Source organism: Pseudorca crassidens, chromosome X, assembly GCF_039906515.1.
Source record: "Pseudorca crassidens isolate mPseCra1 chromosome X, mPseCra1.hap1, whole genome shotgun sequence".
Classification (NCBI taxonomy): domain Eukaryota; kingdom Metazoa; phylum Chordata; class Mammalia; order Artiodactyla; family Delphinidae; genus Pseudorca; species Pseudorca crassidens.
This window is the reverse complement of record NC_090317.1, coordinates 88,125,882-88,135,411: the sequence shown is the minus strand read 5'-3', so window position 1 is coordinate 88,135,411 and position 9,530 is coordinate 88,125,882. Positions and strand designations below refer to the sequence as shown.

General features: G+C 59.9%; 1 protein-coding gene and 1 non-coding gene across 4 annotated transcripts; both read right to left on the bottom strand.

The window, feature by feature from the left end:
• Positions 1 to 502: 502 nt before the first annotated feature.
• Positions 503 to 7,991, bottom strand: LOC137216328 (melanoma-associated antigen D4). Of its 3 annotated transcripts, none has more exons than XM_067722270.1 (13): positions 7,834 to 7,991; positions 6,662 to 6,902; positions 5,586 to 6,416; positions 4,995 to 5,201; positions 4,826 to 4,889; positions 4,518 to 4,597; positions 4,036 to 4,127; positions 3,316 to 3,395; positions 3,189 to 3,231; positions 2,710 to 2,772; positions 1,605 to 1,719; positions 903 to 1,333; positions 503 to 711 (listed from the first exon to the last, which is right to left on the bottom strand). In XM_067722270.1, exons 2-13 carry the CDS (start codon positions 6,869 to 6,871, stop codon positions 702 to 704), a joined length of 2,226 nt encoding a protein of 741 aa, XP_067578371.1. In that variant the 5' UTR covers positions 6,872 to 6,902; positions 7,834 to 7,991; the 3' UTR covers positions 503 to 701. The 3 variants fall into 3 exon arrangements, with proteins under 3 accessions (XP_067578371.1, XP_067578372.1, XP_067578370.1); XM_067722271.1 differs by having other exon boundaries at positions 891 to 1,333; positions 6,662 to 6,872; positions 7,834 to 7,982; XM_067722269.1 differs by having other exon boundaries at positions 6,662 to 6,872; positions 7,834 to 7,982.
• On the bottom strand, positions 1,966 to 2,094 carry LOC137217696 (small nucleolar RNA SNORA11). Its single transcript, XR_010940198.1, has one exon. It is a non-coding gene; the product is annotated as a small nucleolar RNA SNORA11 (small nucleolar RNA).
• Positions 7,992 to 9,530: the final 1,539 nt, after the last annotated feature.

Genomic DNA, 9,530 nt, shown 5'->3' with positions numbered 1-9,530 from the left:
GAATCGGCTCTTGTGGCAGTAATGGCTCCTCCTTCTACCTGCTGGAGGGGTGAGAGTGTCACTGTGAGGCCTACCTCATTGTCCTTAAGACTCGGTCTGAGGGAGGAGGTCCTGAAATGGTGTGGATGATGAGGGAAGGATTCCAGGACAGCGCCTCCAGAGATGGGGCGGAGGTGGGTCCTAGGGGATGTCTGTGGATCCCGTCCCTTGGTGGGAGGGACGGTGGCACCGGCTCACGGCCCTCCACCCCACCCCTTCTCCTGAGGATCCCCACTGGCATTTAACCGGGGCCACACAGTGTAAGAAATCATGAAACTGTATGGACCGGAGCCCCTGGAAACTCTTGGCCTCCACACTCAGCTGGCATCTCTGCGCCTCCCAGTGCCTGACCCAGCCACACCCGTCTGCCTTTTAGGGGGAGGCGGCCCCCGCCTGTCCCGGAGGGCCTGACCACCGGCCACTCAGAGCCACACCTGCCCAGGAAAAGGAGAAGACGTCCGACTGATTTTGCAACTTTAATGCAATACTGATACCCAAAACACGACAGCACGACAAAAAGCACACAGGAAAGCAGGAAGGGCAGAGAGCGCGTCATCTGGCATGCCATCTTCCATGGACGGGGAGTAGCTGCCTAGAGTGCTCTGTCGGGGGGCGGGGGGCAGAGGAGGCACTCTGGCTCGGCAGGGGGCTGCTGCAGCTCCTCAGCGCTGCCTGGAACCGGGAGACACAAAGGCCAGAACACAAGGGTCAATACAGGTGAACCGTCAGGGATAGGAAGAACAAACTGAGCGTCCCGTCAGGCTCTCTTCGTTCCCCCATGACACCCCAGGCCTTCCCCTGACTCCTCCCAGTCCCTCCACACCCCATCCTTCAGAGTCTCATCTAATGACCTCCAATCTTACTGAATCCAGGAGAAGAAGCTGGCACTGGTTCTGGCGGCGTTTCTGGTCCGGATGGTGGAGCTGGTGCTGGGGCCATCGAGCATGCTGGTGCTGGCCGCACCATTGGTGCCACTGCTGACGCCAGCCCTCCAGGTGCCTCTCCTGTTGGCACGGTTGCTATTCAGAATGTACTGATGGTATCTGGCCCAGAAGGCGAAGGGGATCCTGGACCAGGCGTCGCCAAAATCTCCATCCTCATCCCAGGTCAGGAGCTCGACCTGTATGTCGTCCCAGCTCCACCGTCCAATCAGAGCTTCCTCCCCGATGTTCATCTGGGCCCTCATCTGGGCCCTGGCATGTTCCTCAGCCATATCCACATCCATCGTCTTGAAAGCATCATCCACAGCCTCCAAGAAATGAGCCCTCCATTCCCGGGGGTCTCGGTTCTGATACTGCGGTGGAAGAACAGCAGCCGTCGGAACAGCTACCTCACCTCGCTCAGCACCTGCTTCCTGCCATACGCCCTCCTGAGCGCTTTGCAAAATCATGATAGAAACCCGCACGACTGGAATCGGGCTCCCATTATTCTGTGCCAGACCTGGGATTTCGCCCCACCCACTCACTACGTCTGTGAACTTGTGTCAGTGACTTAGGAACCTTTCTGGGCCTCAGCGAACCAACGAGGTATGGGAAACTCCAGCCAGAACAGAGGCTCTGCCTTACCTGGGCGATGAATCTCAGCACCCTCATCTTGCTGGTCTCGTGGCGGGCGCGCAGGCCCCAGAGGAACTCATACTCGGGGGGGCTGCTATTGGGGATCTTCTTGTATTCCAGGTACCTGCGTGAGAGAGGAAAATAAACTTCTGCTTCCAGCCAGGCAGACCTGTTGCTGCACCAGTGGCTCCCAGGTGGCCCCTTCCCAGCCCCGAGGCTGCAGCTTGGCTGCCGCAGGAGGCCTGCCCTGGCCCCGCAGCCCTTGCCTCGCTCCCACGCTCACTCCCAGGGGTTTCTGCCTCCAAAACTGAGGTGCTCACACCCTTAGGCCACTGGTCCTGCCCAGCAGCCACGTGGAGGTGCAGGGGGCACGTGTAGGGTATTTGTTCATAGGAAGGCCACGAGTTTTGTGCCCCTTGTCACAATAACCCAGGTTCCTGTTGGGTGTGTTGTAAACAGAGGAGCCATTTCTTCAGGCCCCCTGCTCTGAGCACACCCCACCATGGGGCTCGTCCGTGGCCTGGCTGAACCCTGGGACAGTCCACCCTAGAAAATGACTGTACAGGAAGAAACAGTCAACCAAGAGCAGTGGACTCCATGCATACTCTCGACCATCTGTGTGTGTGTGTGTGTGTGTGTGTGTGTGTGTGGTGCAGGGGGCGGGGGTGGGGGTGGTGAACATGCATACGGGCCTGTGTGAGGGCACACAAGATCTCCAAGCACCGAGGATGGGGTGGGCCTGGGCTAGAAGGTCAGCGGGGCTGGACTCCAGGCCCAAATGGGCCTTATCCCAGCCGGAGCCATGTCAGGCTTCCACTCTCTGAGCCCCAGGCTCCTGAGATGTAAAGCCGGGGACACTGCCTAGAGGGCAGGTGCTGAACGAGATGGGGGCTGTACCACCCCACCTGGTGCTCGCAGTCAGCATGTGCTCCCTTTCCCCAAGCCTCCCTGGAATTGCCCTCCCCCCAACACTCACATTCCCCCCCACCCCACACTCACACCAGACACCCATCCCTCTGGTGTTAAGACATGGGCTGGGGAATGGCTTCCTCAGCCAGAGCAGCACACGAGGAAGGCCTGAGTGGGAGGCAAAGTGAACTCAGTCGATACTCACTTCTGCTTCACAAAGTCCTCTGTAATGAGTTTCCTCAGATCGCCCAGGAATGGGTGCCTCACCCTGAGTGCAAGGAAAGGAATGCATGACTAGAGACAGTGGCAGTGCCCGGGGTGGGCGGGAGCACTCCCAGCAGGACTGAGAGCTTCCCAGCCTGTGGGGTGTCCCCATGGATGCCTGGGCCGGCAGCAGAGGCCAGACGGCCACTTGTCAGCGACGCCCCAGGGAGGGGTTTGACGGAGCCCCCAGGTCCGATGGTTTCTCTTAGTTCTCATCTGGGAACAGAGAAGGCACACGGAGCAGAGGGGGTGCTCAGTGCTCAGGACCGTTTCCCCACGCACCCTGGTGGGACCCTTTGCGCTCTACCTAGTCCAGGACGCCACGCCCCGCAGAGACCACTAGGCCACTGCAATCCCGGGGCCTCTTGTGCCCAAGGACAGACACACTGAGGAGTGGGAGCCGAGAGACCCCAATCATACCCGGGGCGCAGTCCCATCTTGCGTAGTGCCTCCCAGAGGACAGCTGCGAGGGGAGATGAGGTACAAGAGTTTAGCACACGGAGGTGAGACGGCGGGCAACCCCCCAGCTGCAGGTCCAGCCACTCACCCTCGCTGGCACGGTTGCCGTTCATGAAGATGACGCCCAGAATCACCAAGAGGAGACTCAGTCTGGGAGTGTCCTTGGTCCTGAAGGTGTAGAAAGAGGGATCCTGTCCAGCAGCCATTTTCCCGGGGGGACCACAGCCGGCTCACTCAACTAGCCTCTCCCAGATTGCTGGGCTACAGGGCAGCTCCTCCTACTCTGTATGGCTTGCGCTACCTGGTCCAGACAATTCATTCCTCGGCCTGAGACTGAGTCCCTTCATCCATCAAATGGGGATGCTAACACCTCCTCCCAGGGCTCTGCCGAGGATGGGGTTAGGCAGGGAGCAAACGGTTGGCAACCCTGTGTCCAGAGGCACATCCAGACCTTCCCTGCCCTTTGCGCATTGCGTCGGGAGCACAACTCCACTGGAGAGCACCCCCACACCCCCGTCCCCCTCCCGAGGCCCACTCTGCCAAGCCCTGGCCAGGACCTTAGCAGGGAGAGGCAACCAAGGAGCTTGCTTTCCTAGGAAGATGGAGGTGGGGAAGGGTGGGCAGGGGCGAAACCCGGAGAGCAGCAAATCCTCGGCCCAGGCTACTGCCCCTGCCAGCCCTTAACTGCTCAGCACCGCTAACTCTGGGTGGGAGCCGTGCTAGGCCCCCCAACCCCACTTTCCCGTTTCTCTGAGAGGAGCGGGGAGGCACCACCAAGGAAGGCCACCACCCTCCTGTGCTCTCTCACTTTCCCAGGAGGCGGGCTGACGAATCCCGTGTGCAGACAAGAATGTAGAGGTGTTCTTCCTTGTCGATTTCCTTCAGGTGGATCCCAAACTTCTACATGGGGGAGAAAACAGAATGTGAGATCAAACATCCATGTTGGGTGTCCTGCAGGCAGTCACTCAATTCCCCGTTAGAGCTTTTCCTTGGCGGGGAGCCCCAAGCCCTGGGGGAGGAGGAAGAAGAGAGGCCGCAGAGGAAGTACCCTGTGGGAGCACTGACACTGGCTGAGACAATGGGATCCACCTCAGGAGACCACAGACACTCAGAGAGCACGAAGGGCAAGAAGGAGGGAAGGAGGCAGGCAGAGGAAGCTCCCAGGTGGAGAGGCCAGGGAGGGCTTCCTTCCAGAGCACATAGTCCTGCCCTTGGGCCTCGAGGGGATGCAGGGGGCAAGGGTTCCCTGCGGCCCCTGCTCCACAGAGCTGCCCCCGGCCCCGCACCCACCTTTTCCAGAGTGTACGTTGCTCGTTCAATGATCTCAGGGAAATGTTCATCGTATTCTCGGATGACATCCTTCAGCATGTCTGCAGGAGGGGAGGGGTGGGCAAAGCACCGAGGCTGAGCAGGGGCCACAGAGCTGCAGCTTTTCTGTCAGCCCTGCTGAAGGGAGCACACTCAGGACCCCACACCGTGCAAATGGAGCCATCAGCCAGGCCTGATGTGTGTGTGTGGGCATCTGATGGGAGGCCCACAGGGCAGGGTTGTGGGAGGGGGGAAGGGCAGAGCTCAGGGAGGGGGCACAGGTTGCCCACCTGAGCGCTTGATGGGGATCTTCTTGTAGTCTTTAATCATCAGATATTTCACCAACTTATTTGCCTGGAGAAGGAGGGAGCACACGGGTAGACCAAGGCGTGGGCGACCTCAAAGAACAGGCCCGCAAGGGAGGAGAGGAGCGAGATGGGGGAAGGGCAGGCTTCTTACCCTCTCTTGCAGAAGGGTCACATTGCGGGGTGGCAAGCACAGTACGTGCCTTGAGGGTACCTGGGACCTCAGGGCCATGGGGGGCCGAGGGGCCATCTGAGGCCGCACAGTTGTCAGTGGGGGCTGCGATGCCCTCCAGGTCGGTGGGACCGCAGGAGGCTCTCTCTCCTCCTCGCTGCTCTCATATTCGTCATCCAGGTGCTTGGACTGTACCATTAGACAGAGGAGAGACTCAGGGCTACCAGGCTACCCGTGCAAAAGCACCTGGCACACATCTTAACCAGAGCAGGTACTTGGAGATAAGGGTAGTAGGAACAGCGGATGACACGTGCCGAGTGCTTACTAAGTGCCAGGCACTGAGCCAACCGCTTCTCCCTCCAGGCCTGAGGGTAGGGACTACGTGGAGTAAAAACATGCTAGTTAACCTGTCTTGGAGAAACATGCACAAGCTGAGAGAAGAGGGGAGGGAAGGAGAGGGAAGGAGAGGGGAGGGGAAGGGAGGGGATGCGGGGAGGGAGAGGAGGAGGCAGAGAGGAGAGGGCCCAGAAAGCAGGGGAGCAAGGGGGGTTGGAGACAGCAGGGAGGTCTCACCTTCTTTGTCCTCTTGCCTCCCATCCTGGCCCAGGGCTCCGCACTCTGCTGAGAGGTGGCAGCTGCACCCTCAGGCTCAGGGATGCTCGTGGCCATCTTGGCCTTGGCAGCAGCTGCTGCCACAACGTTCTGAGGCTCCACCCACCGAGTCTTGGCGAGAGCCTTCCCAGACTTGGTCGTCTTTGGCCGGGTGGCTGCCCCCTCCCCGGCAGAGGCTGCCTGGGGCCCCCCGGAGGCAGCACTGGGGCCCTCTGTGGCAGCCTCTTGGGCCGGGGCAGGTCTCTTGGGGCGTGGGAAGGCCATGCCACTGACACCTGCCGGCTGGGTGAAATCAAAGACATCGTTCTGACCCAGGAAGGCTGTTTTGGGCCGGGTGGCATCCATCTCACTGGCACGTGGGGCCTGGGAGAAAGCACAGGCCGTACTAGGGCCCTCGGCAGCAGCCTCCTGGGCCCGGGAGGATGTCTGGGGCTGCGTGGACCTTGCTGGAGCCCCGGGGGTGGCCATCTCGCTCTTGACTAGCATCTGGGAGCTGTGCGGAGAAGCAAGGCTTGTCTCAAGGGTGGCTGCCTGAGCCTCGGCAGCGGATGTCATGGGCTGGGTATCGCCTCCTGAGCCCTGGTCTGTGGCCACTGAGTGGTTAGCGACCACCTGATGGTAGGTGGCACGGGCAGCAGCAGCAGCGGCCCGAGCAGCTTGGTTAGAGGAGGCGGCCCGGGCTACGTTGGCAGCACGGGCAGCCGGCTCGTTGGCAAGTGTTTCTGGATCCATCCGAAATGCCTCCAGCAGAGTCCTGGCCAGCATAGGGTTTTCAAGTTCCCAGGGCTCATTCTGCAAGACCAGGGAGGGGAGGGCAAGGCAGACAGCTGTACACACTCGCCCTGTGCTGGCCAGCCCCCGACCAGCCCCCAGACCCTCCCAAATCCCCCTTCTCCCAGCAGGAGAGGGAAGGTTTGGTGAAGCTGGGCAGTCCTTCCCCATTCAACTCCAGCCTTCACCCACCCCCTCCTCCCATCCTCCCTGACGTCGCAGGAGGGAAGGCCCAGGGCTAGCAGGTGGCCGACAAGGGGCCTCACCGCTAAGATGCGAAAGCCTGGACCCAAGCTCCCAAAGGCTCTGAGGATACGGATGTCAAAGCTGGTGAGGGCTCCGTAGCCTCCAAAAGCACCAAATTCTTCATAGTCGTTGCCTTCAACCATGTCTTCCTCCCCGACTTCATCACTACCCTCGTCCATGTCTTCAACGTTGTACCCTTCAGATTCTTTGTGGTAGCTTCCCTCAGCCATGCTGGGGGTCCCAAGGAGAAGAGAGCTCAGCCTGAGAGGGACGGGGAGGCCTCTTCAGGGGGAGGGGGGCAGGACCCAGCAGGAGGCCGGATCTCTCAGGAAGTGGGGAGCTGCAATCATCAGGTTACCAGGCAGTATAAGGTCGGGGTGGGTGGGGGAGTGAAGGCTGCTGGGGTAGATTCCCTCAGAGACAGAGCCCTAAGAGAAGGATAGAGGAGGTCGGAGGAGTCCCTACACTGAAAGGGGAGTTTAGGACAGGCAGGCTCCCCGGCCCAGCGGCCGGATTTGAACAAGGGGTGCACTGGCGGGCCTGGGTCCAAAGAGTCCCATAGGAGATGCGTTGAGAGAGGGAGAAATAAAGCGCCTGAATTTAATGCCTGGAGCAGGGGGCCAGGACGGTGGGGAGGAGAATGACATGAGAGGGCTGAGACAAACGGGGACCGCTGGAAGCTCTGGGAAAATGAATCCCAGGGACCCTCTAAGTGCCGGTGGGGGGATTCAGCTGATTCAGGTCTAGGTTGGGCTCATACAGGAGCGCTCAAGGTGTATGGGGTGGGGGTCTTCGGGCTAGGTGAGGCTCGAACTGGAGCGCTGGAGGTCTCAGAGGCCAGGACTGCAACTCCAGGAAGGGGGCAAAACGTTCAGTTCCACTGGATTGATCTCAGAGTGTTTGGGGTGGAGGTGGGGCCTCCGCTCTAAGGAAGCTCAGCACGGAGCACACGGGTCTGTTAAAGGGGTTCGGATGGTGGGCTCCGGTGTAAGTAGGGCTCGGATCGGGGAGCCTGCGTCTGATGGCGGTGGAGGGGGGAGGCTCCTATCTAGACCGCGGGTCTAAGGGGGTTCAGGTTCTGCGTGCTTGGGCTTTGTTCAGATCCGGGGGCGGGGGATTGGGGATGGGGAGGGCACAGCGTACCCTCGTTCCACTCGCTCTCTCCCGGTCCTGTCTGGGGCTGGATCCTTACCTTCCCTGGGGCTCCAATGGCGTCCGTCCTCAGCACCAGGAACCCCGCAGCCGCGCCCTCGCCTACTGCTGCCAGCACAGCAGCTCCGACCACCCCGCCCCTTCTCTCCGCGCAACGCCCCCCCTCCCCGCCGCGCGGCTGGGCAGCCTGCGCATGCGCGGACCCCTCCAGCCGGCCCGCTTTCCCAACAAAAGCCTTTCCCACCAGGTCCCCTGTGCGCATGCGATTCCGCCAGTGGGTGGGCGGGGTAGGGGGGCGTTTTCTCCTTCCCGCCAGATTCCCCTCACCGTTCCCCACCTCCGCCTCCGCGCCCCCGACCGCAGGCGCGGGCACTCACACCCTGTACTGCGGTTCCAACCCATCCATCATATACCCTCAGTCCCCCCACTTTTGCACAATGCTTCTCAGCCCTGCCCTCCCCCTTGCCTCTAAGCTCCTCCAGTGTGGTCTGGAATACACTGAGCCCTGCTTCCCCAGCGTGACCCCTAGGTCACCAATACAGAGGTCTCTAGCCCAGTCTGCAACTGCAACAAGAAAAATGGAAATGGCGAGAGGACACCCGTTCCCTTTGCGTTCCCCTCCACTATCCACCTCTAGGGCCCCCAGACACACTGGGAACATCTGCTTCCCCAGCCACTCTTCATGCAGCTTGTGTGTCACAGCCTGAGCTGTGCTGGGCATTATCTTCCTCTCACAGCAGCCCTGGGAGGTGGATGTCAGCATCCCCATTTTACAGATCAGGAAGCTGAGGCACAGACGGACACATCGCACAACCTAGACAAGGCCACAGAGCCAGCAGGTTGAAAATGCAGAATTTGGGCCGGGGTCTCGCTGACTCCAAAAATCCATGTTCCACTGGCACTGGCCCCGGGGACTGAGGCACCCTCCCTTCTTCAGTTTGAGCAGCAGATCCACCCCACCTCTCCTGCCCTGTCAACATCTGTCCCAACAAGCCAGGTTTCTGTTCTCTGAGACCTAAGCTCACGCTCTGCATTCCAGGGGGAACAGGTAGGAGCCCCAGGCCCACCCCTTGCCTGCTCTATGTGGGTCCATCCAGGTGTGAGAATTGCTCCTTGGGGTCCACTCCCTGCTCCGACTGTCAGGCCTCTTCGCTGTGAGTGGCACAAACACGCTGCCTGAGGCCATCCTGGTGCCCACTGGAGCGGCCAGGACAATCAGGCACTTGTGTGTCTGAGCCATGGCAAGCCCTGATTCAGAGTAAATGTTTCGCCTGGTTCCTTCCATGGCTGGGGCCTGGGGCAGCTGTGATCTTGTGGATAGAAGCTGGGCTGGACTTCCGAATTCCAGGGACGGAGTGTTGGACCAGTCTGTCGCTAGCTGTGTGAAAGCCCGCTTGGGTCACTGGACATCTCTGAGCCCGGTTTCTCAATATGCAAAATGTGAAGCAAAAGGAGAACTTACTGGGGTCCTACCTAAGGACACACATGCTGCTGCGCTTCCAGAATGACTGGAGAAAATGCTATGTTCCCACCTCAAATTGCACTTCTATTTTTTTTTACAAAAAAACATAGTGGACTTTTATATTCGTTTTTATATCAGCCTCTCGAGGCTGTCCACCCCTGTGTCTGAATGGAAGCTATTGCTAGGACCAGAGCTTTTACTCTCCAGTGACCAACATCAATTCTGCCTGTCTGGATGGCTTTCCTCAGCTGTTGCATAGCAACCTTCCCTGTCAG